The sequence below is a fragment of the Ictidomys tridecemlineatus genome, chromosome 6 (assembly GCF_052094955.1).
Source record: "Ictidomys tridecemlineatus isolate mIctTri1 chromosome 6, mIctTri1.hap1, whole genome shotgun sequence".
In the NCBI taxonomy this organism is placed as follows: domain Eukaryota; kingdom Metazoa; phylum Chordata; class Mammalia; order Rodentia; family Sciuridae; genus Ictidomys; species Ictidomys tridecemlineatus.
Genome location: NC_135482.1, coordinates 22,998,732 through 23,014,968, shown reverse-complemented (window position 1 = coordinate 23,014,968; position 16,237 = coordinate 22,998,732). Strand labels below are relative to the sequence as shown.

Here is a 16,237-nt window from a genome sequence, read left to right as displayed (position 1 = left end):
TCCCTAGCATAAAGAATTCTGACAGTATGAAGGAATTAAAAACTGTGTACACTATTTTAACTAAGTAGCACTTCAGTAAAAAGCCAGTTAATAGAGATTTGGTTACTGCAAGATTAAATTCTGAAAAGTGTGTTTCCACCACAGACTCTTTGGACAGAGACACAACCACTTCCCACAAACACCCATACCCACACCCACAGTCTCTTTCTTGGACAACTTCCTGAAAGTAATTGAAACTTGTCCTTCAGTACTCACCTCCTGAGTGTGGCCTGGAATTTGTCATTGCCTGAATTTGACTCACATAAGTCATCTTCAATTCCAGTAATCCACCTTTTGACTCAACCTTCTAACCTTCCAATTCCCCCCTACTCCTACTTTAACCTTCTCTTACCTTGACCCTGACCTCTGGTTGGTCCCTTCTTCCCTCCACTCCCCCACTTGAATCACTCTTCTTAAAAAAATTTCAAGGTCCTTTGCACCCCTCAACCTATGCCCTGGGTCAGCAAAACAAATGGCCACCTCTGTTTGCCCAGGTAGAAGATTTCACTACAGAAGTCCTGAGGTCCTGCAGATTCCTAGTACTGTCCTTTGCCCCGCTCCTCCTCCCCTAAGAATTTCCATTCACCTAACACTCAGGGGAAAGCCTAACATCTACATCTCTGAGAAAACGGAGTGTCCTCAGGTATGAACCATCTTTACTCTGCCAGCCTCCATTTCTTCATTCATGCAACAAATATTTCTTGAACACCTGTTATGTATTAAGTTCTATGGGAGGTGCTAGGAACAAAATATAGATAACTACACCCTTCCTTCATGACAGTGTTTGGTGATGCATACAGACTTAGACCAATAAGATGTCCAACTACCCCCATGCTGGAAGAAAACCCAAACTCCTGGGTACTCCAGCTGACAGGCCCGGCTGAGCTCAGCTTTTGAGTGATTCCAAGATGACACCAGCTCTCAGTGATTTAAGTCAGGCCCTCAACATTGCAGAGCCATTTAATCCTGTTACCCTCTCTCCAACACTTCCCAACTTTTCTGCTTGGTAGCTATGTCTTTTTCCTGAAGTCTCAGTTCAGGTCTTTTCTTCTCCAGGGCAGTACTTCCTAAACCCTTCCTTGGCTGGGCTGGCGAAGCAACCCCTTTCTAGGCTGCTTTAGCATATCTCCTCCTGTCCATCTTTTTGCACAATACTGGGGAAATCTATGCATGCTAGATTTCTAGACAAGCGTGCTACCACTGAACTATGTCCCTATCCCTTTTGGAGTCAAGGTCTCACTGGCATTGAACTTGGGATCCTCCTGCCTCAGTCTCTCCAATAGCTGGAATTACAGTGTACAGCATGGCGACCCAGGTTTCCCACCCCAACCTTTAGCAATCTATAGAAATTACTTATCTTTGTTCATCCCGTAATCATGTGTGTATCAGACCTGGCACAAAGACACTCAACATATTAGCTGAAGTGTCAGTGCGAACTCCAGGGAAACCTGTATGTAGATGGGTTTGTCTTTAGCGCCCTCTACCTTCTTCATAGCACTTTTTCACCCCGTCTTTCAAGCATCCCAAGAAATTTTTGAAAAATGGTACCAGCTTAGTACCATTTCTTTTAAGCTCATATGGCAAAAGAAACTTTTAAAAGCATTATTGGGGGGGGGGTTGCTTGGGTGGTAGCTCAGTGGTAGAGCGTTTGCCTAACATGTGTGAGGCACTGGGTTCGATCCTCAGCACCACATCTAAATAAAATGAAGGTCCATTGACAACTAAAATATATATATTTAAAAAGCATTATTTAAGTGCATGAATTTGTTCAAGTCTAAGCACTCAGAATGTGATTATATATTAGGGACTTGAACTGACCTTTCTGCTCTGGTATTCCTGGCAAAGTCAAGAGAGAAGAGAGCCTTGAGAAACAGACCAGTGAAGGTCTATGTCCCAAAGGACAGCATTACTAGGGCAAGTGGAGCAAGGGAGATGGTGGAGGATTCCAGGAGGGACAGGAACTTGCCATTTTAATACCTCATCTTCCCTGTTCACTCCTATTTTAAGACTAGTCACTGTCTGAGCCCTTTAGTCTGGTGATGTCACACCCCCATCAGGCTTACACACTCTAAGACAGTTTTCTGCTTGGCTAGAGTTTATGTGGCCAGGGTTGACCCAATCTGGGTCAGTCTCATGTCTGGGAATTTGGAATTGAGATGGTCTCTCCACGTGGAAGGAATCATTTGAAACAGCAGAGCTGGGGGCCATCCAGGCTGTACATTGTGCATCAGAAAAATGGATGAGTCAGGAGTAGTGATGGGCTACCATCTCCTGTCCTTGGGTTCTGGTAACCTCTATCTTGTCTCATTAAGTAATCTCTCTCTTCCCTTGTGACTTCCAGTCACCTGGGTTGTCATTACTTGCTGTCAAAGAATCCTAACCAATACAGCTGTGGTTCCTAAATTGTGTGCCAAGGCGCTTGGGACACTGCACTGCATTCACAAGGGTGCTTTTATTCCAGTCTTAAATATGGTTCAAGTTGGATGTTTTAAGTATGTTTCTATATTCTGCATGTTCTATGTGAAGAACACCAGCTGGCCACACATGAGGCACATTAAATGACTATCAGGAGGCTACCTGAGAGACTGATGGAGGCACTGATGCTCAGGGTGCCTATCTGATCCCTTAAGAAGGGAGACAAGTCTCCCAGATCAGCCAGATGAACCCAGAGCTGGAGAGCTGAGTCTCCTGCTAGAGTTCACAGTTTGGGAAGGGAGTTCATGCTATCGACGTGCACCAGGTGGGTGGTGAGTGTCCACGTTTAAGATTATTTTAAAAGCAAAACTCTCATCATGCTGAATTTTTGGTTTAAGGCAGATTTAAATTAAAGAACTTTGATCAAACATCAGGTATATAATATTTTGGCATATTTTGTGATCATAGTTAGAAAACTAATAACAATATATTGTTACATTGTGTGCAAATTGTAACAATGAATCCCAACATTGTGGACAACTAGAATGCACCAGTAAAAAATGTGGAGGAAAAAAAAACTGATAATGAAGCTAATTCAAACATTTACACCATGTAAATTAACAGATTAAAACTCATTAAAATTTATAAAGAATATACCACTATTTTTTAAAAAGGTAGAAAATTTACAAAGATACCGACAAAACAATAAAAAAACCACAAATAAAAAGACATTTTTATTAATGACATGAGCTGAAGTTTTATATATCTTCATGAATTCAATTTTAAAAAAGGAAATTTTGGAAATCAGTAAAAGGCAGGTCCTTAATCCACTTTCAAATCCTTCCCCACCAGCATTGCAGTCACAGGATGCATGCTTGCTTTGTGCTCCTGGTAGGTATGGATGGCTTGATCACGGGACTTGTCAAAGGCAGCAAGATCCCTGCCAAAAGAGAAGGGAAAGAAAGAGGAAAGAGGGAGAGGGGGAGGGAGAAAGAGACACACACACACACACACACACACACACAGGAAGGGAAAACAAACATTAAGATAATATTAGAGATAAAGTTAAAAAAAGTGATGGTTAGGAATAACTAAATATCACCCAAATAAAGCACAAATCCTGGCCTATTAGGTAGCCTGTGCCAATCTCTGCACCAGAGACTGACCCTTAAACTGGCAGATCATAGATATTCTGGGGTTTTATAGGGAAGGGCCAGAGTGGCAGCATGTAAGTATTTTATTATTTGAACAGGGTCCTTTCACTTACTGGCCAAATACTGGTCTTGTATGAGGATGTACCTTAAAGACTATCTTTTTAAAAATTGGCTTTTTTTGTTTGTTTTGTTTTTGTTTTGGTAGCAGGGATTGAACTCAGGGGCACTTAACCACTGAGCCATATCCCCAGTCTTTTTTATATATTTTACTTAGAGACAGCATCACACTAAATTGCTGACGCTGGCTTTGAACTTGTGATCCTCCTGCCACAGCCTCCCAAATGACTGGGATTATAGGTGTGCTCCACACCCCAGCTAAAAATTGGCTTTTTAAAGTTTACTTTTTCATCGAGATTTTAAAAGTATAAAAATAGTAAATTTAGAAAAAGAATTTCAGAAAATTTCAAACAATTTGAGAAGGAAAATACTAACCATAGTGAAATAATAATGCTTTGATGAAATACTTTACTTAAAATATAAATTTTGTGGCCATATTAAAAAAATGGATGACTTGTACTGCCAAATTTTAAACTTGTGAAGTAAATTAAAAACAAATTAATCATGGATATTTATGTCATGATTATATTTTTTTCAGAACATAGACCAAATACATAGTAAAAGTATTTCAAAGATATTTTTAAGTTACATCTTGCTGCCAACATATGACTTTCCCCCTCCACCAGGCATCTTTTATTATATGTCAAGCAACCTGCTCTTGCACTTCTTAGCAACATTTGAATCAAAAATGTTTTACCTTATCTGCTGGCATCTATCTCCCTGCATTTAGTTTTAGACACTTTTTTATGTTCATATCTACTCACCAATATCTTCTATTTCTTTTAAAAATCCTTCTCTGTATATAAGATCATCTTTAATTTATATCCTTTTTATCATTGTCTAACTCTATTTGGTCAATAATAATGTTTCTAAAAAAAGCTAATAAAATAATTTCAAATTTTAAACAATCAGAAGTGTGAATTCCTCTTCCAAAATTATATCTATAAAAATGAACTTTAACAAAGTTAAGAATTTTTAAACACTGCATTTTACAAAATTTTTGATTATTCTTCCGATTTCATGTATAAATAAGAAGCACAGTTTGACGTGGTCTTACTTGAATAAGGGTCGGGTAAATTTCATTCTTCCTTGTTCAGTTGCCATTTTTAGAGCCAAAGGAATTGCTTCCTCCCATTTCGATTGAATGCAGAGCCGTAACCATCTGAAAGGTGGATTTTTAGGGGGCATGGGAGAGAAAATAGGAAAGAAGGAACAGGAAACGACAAAGGAAATGTAAAGATGAATAATCCCATTACAGTCATATTGTACACCACTTTATTCTGAGAATCTCACACCCATATATATATATACACAATTTAGTTACTGGAGAAGAGAAGGAAGCGGAGTTGGTTCTTGAAAAAAAGATCATATTTTAAAAGATTTGGTTTATAGAGGTGCTCATGTACTTTATCAATACAATTTCTCAAGGAACTGAACTTTCGTTTAAACCTCACACTACAAATTTGATTTAAGAAAGATTAACTTATAACAGAATCAAAGTTTTCTAACTATTCCCAACTATTTAATTTAGCTGGCTGAGAAAGAAAGCCCATTTACCACTGAATCCTTCATTCTGATTTTCTTTTTAAGGCAAAAAGCTTATAACAAAGTCTAACAAAACATTAATATTCTTGTCTTATAGACATAAATACCACTATAATTATTTATAACAATGAAGGAAATTGATAAGGGTTTCTTAAGACCCATGGATGGTGCATACTCTGCTTTCCTTCTCCAGATTTTAAATCAGTGTTCTGCTTTCTTCCACAGAGACAAGTTAAAATGATGTACCTGAATCGTATTTCAGAATTGTTAATGGCATTGAAGTTGTACACCTCTTGCATTCGCTTTATGTGCCCCAATGGAAGAGGTGCCTAAGAGCAAAATACAGAAGCATAACGTATCATTTCAACAGGATTTCTTGGAAGAAAGGAGCTGGAGAGAAATTCTTAGCCAGATTAAAATTCTAAATATTTTATAATAGCAAAGTAAGTTAGATAAAAAGTAAAAGAAACAAATATTTATTAAAGTAAGTTTTGTTCAAACTTACTCTGGAGGTTTTTACTAGGAACACAGGGATAATTTACTATATAAGGTACTTAAAAGAAATAAATGAGAATTACTCTCCTCAGACGTTTTAGCATAAATATTACCTTCCAGACTCTCTAGTCTTTCAAGTATTTCTCTACATATTATATAGCTTAAATTTTTCCACTTCTCCAGATTAAATCATAGTTCCTATTTTTTTTTTTTTCCTCACGGACTGCCTCTGGCTTTATCTTTATATATGTCCTCCGAAATCACTTTTAAGTTACCTATATCCTTACAAAATGTCAGACTCTTTGCAAGCTAATGAATAATATGCACCTCTACTATAGGTGAGGGAAATACATTTATCCTAAAACTACAAATTTCTATATACAATTTTGGGGGCTCATGAACTTCCTGTGCTGTTAACCCACTAAAAGGGGGGACAAGTTTGGGTGAAGGAAAGAAAGGAGATGAGTTTAGTCTGGACAGATAGAGAGTTTGAGATGCCTGCAGAGGACAGGCAGAGGTGCTGCTAGAAGACAGAAACTCTCCTCGCCAGCCGCGGCCTCCTTACCTTAAAGGACCCCACTTCACACTCACTCACGGTCTCTGTTCTCACTAACTGCCAGGCCTACCCCAAATTATTTAGACTATTAGCTCCTCTATGGATATGCTCAGATATACCCAGGTATGCCACCTGGTTAAGGTCATTGTTGAGGCTCCCAGACCCAGGTTTTGCTGCACCCATTCCCAAGTTACCACATCAGGATTTCTCTCTTCTTGGTCCTGGGCCACATAGCAGTGCTACAGAAATTTATGAAACCATGATGACGCGATGCACTAAAAACTGGTAGTATCTTACATCAATGAGACCCCTGCTCCCTCAAAATCCTATTCTTCATCTTTCAATCCCAAAGGAAATTATTTCAAATCTCCATCTCCTTTGAGGTTCTTAAACTGGAATCCCCCTTAATATAATACATAGAGACCCAGTCATTATCTCCCCATTCAAAATGCACCACCTTCTAGTCTCATGAGTTCTTTTAATTACCTTAAAATCTGCCTGGATTATTTCCTGTTAACCCTCAAATCCAGTCAGTCACAAAACCTGTGCTTTCATCCTGCACCATCTCTCTCACTGGCCTGGTCTCTTCCTCAACATCAGCTCCCTCCTCACGCCTCCCAACCAACTTCACGACTCTGTGGTCCTCATGTCACTACATTAGTTTTCATTACCCACCACTTCATCAAGTGACTCTTCTATTAAGAATTTGAGAACCTTTTCACTTTCTAACTGACCAGAATAAAATCTAAACTTCTTGATTTAGCGTTTAAGATTCTGGTCCTTACTAGTCAGTGATAGTTTCACTGACTTCCTCACCCAACCCAACGGCTTACTCTTCAACACTGGGTACCTTGATGCTCTCTCCAATTTGACTACTTCCTTCCTTCCCTCCAAATCAAACCTCACTCCTTCAAAAATCTTTCCTTGATGACCCCAAATGGAAATGAGTTCTTCTGTACTAATTAAACTTTCTCAAATTAGAACTAAAATATATTTCCTTTTATTGCTAAATTTTATATATGTTCCCCTTCCCACAGATTACAAGCTTTTTGAGAACAAAGGTGTAGTCTTTCTTAAATATTTTAGTAATAATCTCAATATTAAACATATTAGGCATTTAATAAATGCTTTTTAAAATAATTATATAAATTGCTTTTTTTTTCCTATGAATTTCCACATTAATATTTTTCCAAGGTAGGCACAACATACATGCTGTGCTTCTGTGTCCATTTTAATTTCTTATTTTTTGAGCTAGTACTTACTCTCTGGAGCATCTGTGCTAAAAACTCATTCAACTGATGAGAAGAGAGATCTTTCAAGTCTGCGGCAGTGAATGAATTTAAATCTTCTTCTTTGGCCTTAAAAAAAAAGTTACCTAGTTATTTCTGGTTTTATATGATTTAGTAATATTATTAGTTTATCTGTCATAAAGTAAAAATTAAGAAAAAGACAGAAATGCACAGGTGAGCATTATACAAAATAAATCTAAGCTTGAGCTACTTATATAATCCTGAGATTATGTTACTCTAACTTAAAAAGCTAATAATTCCTAAAATGTGATGTGTGAAATCTAAGAAAAAAGACTATTAATAGTAAGAATAGAGGAATAGCCACTCTCTTTTTAAAATAAATAAATATATACACACATAAACACCCCTTGTGAAGTATGGCGGTTTCCAAAGTAAAGAAACATTACAAAACGCATGCCAACTAATTTCTAACAACCTTCTTAAACATTGTCTCTCTCACCCAGAATGTCCTCTTCCACCTTGTCCATGCCCAAGCCATATTCAGATCCAGCAGAATATCCTGCCCTGTAAGCAGCAATCCCTCATGCCAATCCCCATCTTAGGGGTAGAAAAGGCACTTTCTTTCTTATTACTTCATCTGTATCTTTCTCATGCTGCTTATCACTTACTGCTTAGCATGACATTTATTTATATAAGAATCTAATTTCTTCAATTAAACTACAGACACTCCAAAGGCAAGTTCATCTCTGTATCCTGCAAAATGTGTGGTATAGCATTTTTTTTAAACTTCCTTTTTGTAGTTGTAGATGGACAGAATGCCTTTATTTATTTTTATTTGGTGCTAAGGATGGAACCCAGTGCCTCACACATGCTAGGCAAGTGCTCTACCACTTAGCTACAGCCCCAGGCCAGGTATAATATTCTGAATGATGAAGACTGCCAAGGAATACTGTTGAATAAACTTTCAAAACAAATTTCAAACAGCTACATCAAAATCTGTTGCAAAAATTGGAATACAACTACTGCTATTTTTTTTTTTTCTTATTTTCCATTAAAGAGTTATCCAGGGTGCATCTTTACTCCACTTTCTTAAGTGTTATGTTTCAGGGGGCTGGCGTTGTGGCTCAGTAGTAGAGCACTTATCTAGCACGTGTGCTGCACCGGGTTTGATCCTTGACACCACATAAAAATAAATAAGTAAAATAAAGGTATTGTGTCCAACTACAACTAAAAAAAAATAAATATATACATATTAAAAAAAAGTTATGCTTCAGGGCTCAGTGGTAGACTGCTTGTGTGAGGCACTGGGTTTGATTCTCAGCATCACATATAAGTAAACAAAATAAAGGTCCACCAACAACTAAAAAAAAAAAAAAGTTATATTTCAGTACATACATGAAGAAGCTCTTCTTTAGGAAGTTTTAGAAAAATGAACAAAAATAATGACAAGCAAAGTCCCTCAATTTTTCCCACTGCAGTCACCCAAGATCATTTTAGATTTACTTGGTATGTGTAATTGCTATGTCTGAAGTAGCATCTTATCAGTGACTTAAGAGGAAAAAAGTTTTCCTCCCATGAAACTTAATTTTATACATTTAGGGTGGAGATAGTATCAGCTTGAGCAAACTTCTCTTTCAAATAGCCTTTCTATTCACTATTTAAAGCACCACCCCCACTAGTAGAGACATATTTGTACAATTTAAAAAGGAGCCCCCCCCAAAAAAAAATCACACGTTACTACTCACAGTAATCCATCTTTGACTTAAGGCAATACAAGCATTTGTCAGAGTCATGTCATAACTGCAATAAATAAATAAATATTAAAATGTTAAAATTTTATAAATGTGCACATGCTTTTGCATAAATGCAGTGTTAGAGCTACAGAATGTACTTATACTTCAAAGTTCCTTTTAAATAAAGATAAACAACTACAAAGTGAAGGAAATAGGAATTTTTTTTTTTATTCTGACATTTTAATTTGGTTTGAATGTAAGTCACTTTTTTCAAGCAAAGAAACAGAATCAACCTAAGGATGTGGTTCTCCACGGATCCAAGTCAAGTCTTGAGATCTTCAGCAGAATGACACTATAGTACCAGGTGCTAGCAATAGGGTTATACACTCTAAGTAGCAACAATTTATCTTCAGTTTTCATTAAGGAACAGCCAAAAGTCCAGTTTTTAAAGACATGGTATATAGAACATCTTGATCTACAAAGGACAGAATGACCCAAATTATACGCAGGCCAACCCATTGGGAAACAAGATCAAACCTGACCAAGGACTGATTATCAGAGACAGTGCTTATTCTTTGAAAACTTACTCTGTGGCTTTAAAAATTCCTGGTTCCTGTTACTAAGAGAAAAGTAAAAAATATTACAGATGGATCCACACTAATATGTGATTTTATAGAGGTCTTCCAGGAGAATGTAAGTGTAGGGGATAAGAGCTTTTGATATTTTAAAAATAAATTACTTAGTAACTAAGAAATCAGACATACCATACTCTTCCATTTGCTACAATAACAAATTGACAATGAAGACTATTTAAAAGAAATGCTAACTTTAAAGAAGGAAGGAATGGTAACACTTTCCACTACAGAATAATCTCCTGCTTTCCCAGATAATTAGCATTGCTATTCTTCCATGATACAAATTCATGTGGGTTTTGCCAGGGCCAGATAAAAACACACTGTTTCCTAATTAGCTAAGTAAGCTCAGTGAACACTTTTGGGATGGACCCATAAACTCTGGCCATTGTTTTGTCAAATATCTGAAAATTGCATAATTCCTCAGCCCTTACGCATAGTTTCTGCTCAATATTTTAAACTTGGATTCAGTTCCACTGTGACTTGTCTTAGGGCTGAAGTGTTAGTCATTAAAGACTGGAATATCATCGGAGGAGTAACCCTTGTAGCCTTTAACTGCATAGCAGATGGTAAAATCCTGGCAGGAACACCAGAATGCCAAAGATCAGGACAGGAACAGACCGGTCTGCCCACTCTTTGTTGATATAGCCTGACAGCAGGAGGGAGCCTATGATAATGAGAAAGGCGCCAATCAAAAATAGCACAGTGGCAAGTGTTATACCCTTATAAGGGATCTTAGGAGGGCTTTCTTAAACTGAAGGTCAATGTAGCCAAATACTGTCAATGTAGCCAAAGGTGCTGGAGCGCCTTGAGTATTTTACTTTACTACTGGCGATTCCAGTAGCCAGATTAGTACGAGAAGGCATCAGAACACGCGGACACAGCTACAGTCTGAGCACCACATCAAGACTGGGGCTAGCAGGGAACTTGCCATGGACACCAGGTGTCCCAAGCCTCATGGCACAGCCAACCTAACCTCCACCCCAGCAAGCACCAGCCTGCCACTGGAAGTGGAAATTTCTGACCTGACTTGAAGTATTATAGCATTATCTAAGAACTTAAAGATCCAAGTAGACATGAAGAAAACGCCTGATTATCCTGAGGGAATACCAAAGCAACACCCAGGACAAGGCTGTGACATGCTCAAGGAGTACATGGCAAAGTAGTTGGAGTCTACGGAGCACACTTAGCGTTCACTCTCTGGCAAGAACAGATCTAGGCACTCAAGATAACATGAGGCACAACACAAAGTCCCATTCTCATGGATTTTACTTTCTCTTGTTCCAGCCTTCTCATCATCCAGCAGACTGGCAAGTACCTACTAGATAACAGGCACTATTCCATATGCTAGACCCTTGGGAGAGCCAAAATCATTGTGTAATGACTGCATTCCTTCATTTTCAGAAGAAAGCGAATGATGACTATTTAAAAGAATTACACTGTGATTTAAAAGAATTAAGCAAACTGAGTTATACCAATATATGTATACTCCCATCTTAGGAAATAAACTGTACATTTTGCAACAATAGAACACGTAACGTGTGCCAAATTCTTATGAAACTTCCCTTTTTGTTCATAAATCAGGCTTGTTTGCTGTGAAATATCTTTAGAGAACAGGGAAAAACCTGCCACTTGGGACCTAAGAGAAGTGAAGTTTTAATTAGGAGTTACTACTAGATCTGCTTTAAAGACTGGGTTTCCTGTTCTTTCTTAGGGGTCAGAACAGAGAGGGCAACACACCTCCTTCTTCTGAAGCAGCAACTAGTTTATCTTCATGCAGTAGTCAGGCTGTGGAAGTACACAAACCACTGTGTTTGCCTTTAAGAACAAGTGGGATCAGAGGTTCTCAAGGCCTCAGACAGTAAATCACCTTCTATGACAACATTCTTCAGCAATGATTTCTTAAACAACAACAGGACAGAGGGAAACTTTTGGCTTAGTATCCTGAAATTTTCTTCTCAGTGTAATTAAAAGAACTGAGTTAAGGATAAGCCCAGGGAAAAGAAGCAACCCCTATTTACTGTAAAACCCTAAGAAAAGTAATGTACAAAATCAGAGATGAGCCCTACAGTGTTGTGAAGGGAAAGGCTTTCACAGTCACACAAATAAGTGTAAAGTTAAAACCGTGACAACCACGATGAAGAGGCGATACCCAGCACCAAGAAGCTCTCGAATGGGAGATCCAACCTGGTCACAGAGGTCAAGAGATGCTTCCATGAGGAATGGTTCTTAATCTGAGATTGCAATTAACTGGGCAAAGAGGCCTGAGGTGGAAAGAATAGTGTGATTCAGGTCCTATGTCCAAGGGAGTGTGGAGAGTTTTGAGAGATCCCCAAACTGCCATTCTGACTGAAGCAAAAGGAGCAGAGTCAGGACCCTTGTAGTGTCCATTACAGGATTAGCCTTAGCCCCAACCAACAGGATGCCTGTGAAGATTGCTAAGCGGGGGATGGCACGATACAGGTGTGTGCTTGAAGGTTTGCACTAGCTCTGTGTGGAGAAGGATAGGGAGGGGAAGAGGGGACACAAGTGCAGAGCCAGAGCAGTTTTCCAGGCGGAGGTGATGACATGGGTTTGAACCAGAGGGTTGGTGGTGGAGTGAGTGGATAGACCTGAGAAGACATTTCTATATAGACAAGTGGTGAGAGTACATAACCATCAGTGGACTTGGAAACCAACATTCTGTGCTCCAATGGAGCAAAGTATTTTCTGTGGTTTGGGGTTTTCAAAGAATCTTTCTTTATAAGATCCCTGGGTGTATAAATGATTCCAGGGTTCCTCTAGCACTTTGGTATGACATGGAAGTAATCTTCAAGGATAGAGAATGAACCAACCAAAAAGGATCCCATAGCAATGGTGGTATCAGAGAAACATCCTTTAAGAACTTATTTTTCACCCAGATTTTTTTTAATTTCAAACCAATGGCCAACAGTTGATTCATTCAACTTTCTGCAACTCTCTTTTGCTCCAATCAGGCCACTGAAACTAAAAGTCTTTGAAAAGATTCCTAACTTTAAATTCAATGTTTTTTTCCCTCTGGTTCCTTTTCCCTCCTATTTTTACAATACACTACACTGCTGCCCACTCTATCACTTGCAAATTACTACCTGCAAGCTCCTTTTGATTTTTAGCCAATTTTGTTCATATCTTTCCTCTTTCCTAGCTCTCAAATGAAGATCCACTAAGGTTCTACGCTTTACTTCTAGTATTATTCTTTGTTAAATCATCTCTGGGCTGATGTCCAAATCCAGAACTACTTAAAATTAATATTTTCTCATCTATAGCACTTAATAAGTATTTAAATATTTTAGAAATACTTCCATTGTATTATAATTACTTGTTACATCTGTATTTGCTCTGTGGGTTCCTTATTCATCATCCATAATAGTGCCTGCCTCTCAATGTGTATTGGATTGGACTGAATCTTCAACTAAGACCTCTTTGCCCCATCCTACTTTGTTCACCATGGTCAATCAGCTGCCAATAGATTCTACCTCTGAAACATTTCCCATGTCAGTTATTCTTTTTTTTTTTTTTCCCATTAGCCTTGCATTACTTCAGGCCCTCATGATTTCTGGTAAGAAGATAATGTATTGATGGCACTTCTTAAACTAGGGAGTGTTAGGGAAAAAAAGCATTATTTTGGTGACTTATTGTAGACGTTAGAAGTTTCCGGGGCTGAGAGCGTAGTTCAGTGGTGGACCATTTGCCTAGCATGTGTGAAGCACTGGGTTTAATCCTCAGCACCACATAAAAATAAATAAATAAAACAAAGGTACTGTGTCCATCTAAAAAAAAAGGGGGGGGGGATGTAGCTCATTAGTAAAGTGCCCCTTTCAATTTTTAGTATCAAAAATAAATACATAAATAAAAATTTACTGATGATTTATGCCATCTGCCTGTTTCCAAAACAAACTTTAAAAACAGTACTATTGACATGACCCTTCCCCGGCTTCTGACTCCCGTTTCACATGACAGTTCACAGTACCCAGGACCTCCTGGTTAATGAGGAGCTCTGGTTACCTCTTCCATGCCCAAGCTCTTGGTATTTCCCAAAACCAAACTCCTCCCACCCTGGCCATTTGAGATGCTTTCCAAACACACATGACCATGACATCTATTTCTTCTACCTCATTTCCTGCTGCTCCCCTATGCATCAGTTGCACTAGACTGTTTATGTAAGAGTGGCTGGTAAACAGTTTTAGTGACCTGAAGGAAAGCAGTAAGAAGCTGGAACACGCAGAAGTCAAAGTCCTCACATGACTGATGAAGACCGGGGTAGGGTATTTACTTTAGAAGGGAATACATTAGAGGGGTAGGACTGCCAGGGCTTGAATCTCAACTCCTACTACTTACTAGCTGAGCAACCTCAGGCAAGCTTGGGCAAATGAACTAAACCTAATTTGCCTCCTCTGGAAATGGGAATAATAACTTGTAACACTGTTGTAATGATTAACATATGTTATTTTTCTTAAGACAAAAGTTTTATGGAAGAGACAATAGCTATTCTTTTCTAAGTCCCTCACTGCTGTTGCTGTGTAAAGGAGACACTCAATAATTACTGCAGTGGAACGAACTAATCTATGTTTATGAATCACGGAAGTCAGTCTTTTGGCCTCAGGGCCTAAACACCTCAGAACTCTGCTGTCACAACATTCTAGTAACAGGCAAAGGAAGGCATAAAATCCTTTCAGATAGTTTGAGGAGCTCTAGGATTTAGGAGAGTGAGAGGGAACTCCTCTCAAGTAAGTGCTTACTTGGGTTTTATAGGAGGCAGGCCAGGGGAGTAGAGCCAGGCATTCCAATCAACTTGATTGAGAATATCAACCTGTGAACAGTAAGACCAAAAACCTAAAACTTTCAAGTCCTTGAGTCTACAATTTTCTCTATTCTGCCATATCAAGACAATTTCTAAGTCTCTTTCCTTTTTTAAACTAATATTTTTAATCAACAGATCATCATTGTGTATTTTTATAGAATACAATATGATGTTTTCATATACATATGCAATGTGAAATGATTAAATATAGCTAATTAATATATGCATTATTTCATCTATATAAAATAAACTTATATCCATTACTAATGTTCTATTAAAAAATTAAAATAAGAAAAAAGTATACACAAAAAGTAAAATTTCAAACCTATTATTGAGGGTCTCTCTGAAATAGGAAAATTCTACATATTAGTTCATGTTATTGAGATCACATTTTAAAAAAATGCAATTAAAGAATGAGTCTTTGGGCTGGGATTGTGGCTCAGTGGTAGACAGCTTGCCTACCATGCATGAAGCACTGGATTTGATCCTCAGCACCACATAAATGTAAAATAAAGATATTTTATCCACCTAAAACTAAAAAAAATATATATTAAAAAAAAAAAAAGAATGAGTCTAAAAGCAAATCCTGGACCAATGCTACTCTTAAGAAATTCAAATTAGCCTAACAAATAATAAATAAATAAAGCTATGTTAAACATGCAAAATAAAATATTTTTTAATCCAACCTTATTTTTAAAGTGGGAATATAGGAAATTCTTCCAGTCATCAGTGGTTATGCTCTTGTAAGAAAATTTCTCGACATAAGCCTTTAAGAATCCTAGGAAAACCTCTAAAAGCAAAACATAAGCAATCAATTCATAGAAAAGTAATTATCTGACTTACTTTTGGGGCTCAGCATTGTACTATTAGCCACAAAAAACAGAGAATACTCAAAGAATAGGGAAATCAATGAGGGCTTTAAGAGTAAAAAAGTATAATTTTAAGGGAGAAGAGAAGTCCTAGTTATAGGGAAGGGAAGGACACATGAGGACAGAACAGGCACAAGTTGTAAAAGCAACAATCCTCTTCTGACCAGAGGACAGTTCAAACACACCACAGGAAAGCCATAAAGTGCTTCCCTTAAGTGGAAAGGTGAAAATTCTCAGCTTAATAAGGAAAGACAAAAATCATATTTTGAGGTTACTAAGATCTACAGTAAGAATGAATCTTCTGTTCATGAAACTATGAAGAAAGAAAAAGAAATTTGTGCCAATTTTGCTATATGGTTGACTGCTAGGAACTAAGACTATGGTAAGTGGAACAAAAATTAAGAGAGAACTACTTATGATCCACTTTTTTTTTTTTGTAATGGAAATAACCATGTGTATTTGTCTGCTTAATCACCTACACTTAGAATATGGTTTGGAGCCAAACACAGCAGACTGCTAACACGGGCACCACCCTGGGGAGTGGGTGGGGTTGATGTGCTCTCACTTGCTACTCTTAAAATATCTCTTATAAAATAGGAATTTTTTCAACAAG

At 37.8% G+C, this 16,237-nt stretch overlaps 1 protein-coding gene and 1 pseudogene across 2 annotated transcripts in view; both read right to left on the bottom strand.

Moving 5' to 3' along the window:
* Positions 1–3,175: 3,175 nt before the first annotated feature.
* The window catches only part of Lta4h (leukotriene A4 hydrolase), a 37,444-nt gene continuing 24,382 nt past the window's right edge, over positions 3,176–16,237 (bottom strand). The window contains exons 13-19 of one of the 2 annotated variants that reach the window (XM_005324451.3): positions 15,442–15,545; positions 14,694–14,764; positions 9,317–9,371; positions 7,584–7,679; positions 5,517–5,599; positions 4,783–4,887; positions 3,176–3,394 (exon numbers count right to left, since the gene is read on the bottom strand). In XM_005324451.3, the coding sequence (XP_005324508.1) occupies positions 3,277–3,394; positions 4,783–4,887; positions 5,517–5,599; positions 7,584–7,679; positions 9,317–9,371; positions 14,694–14,764; positions 15,442–15,545 (632 nt within the window). In that variant the 3' untranslated portion in view covers positions 3,176–3,276. The remainder of the gene's footprint in view (positions 3,395–4,782; positions 4,888–5,516; positions 5,600–7,583; positions 7,680–9,316; positions 9,372–14,693; positions 14,765–15,441; positions 15,546–16,237) is intronic. The other variant, XM_013358238.4, reaches the window with a different exon arrangement.
* Positions 9,316–14,687, bottom strand: LOC110598068 (transmembrane protein 230 pseudogene; annotated as a pseudogene).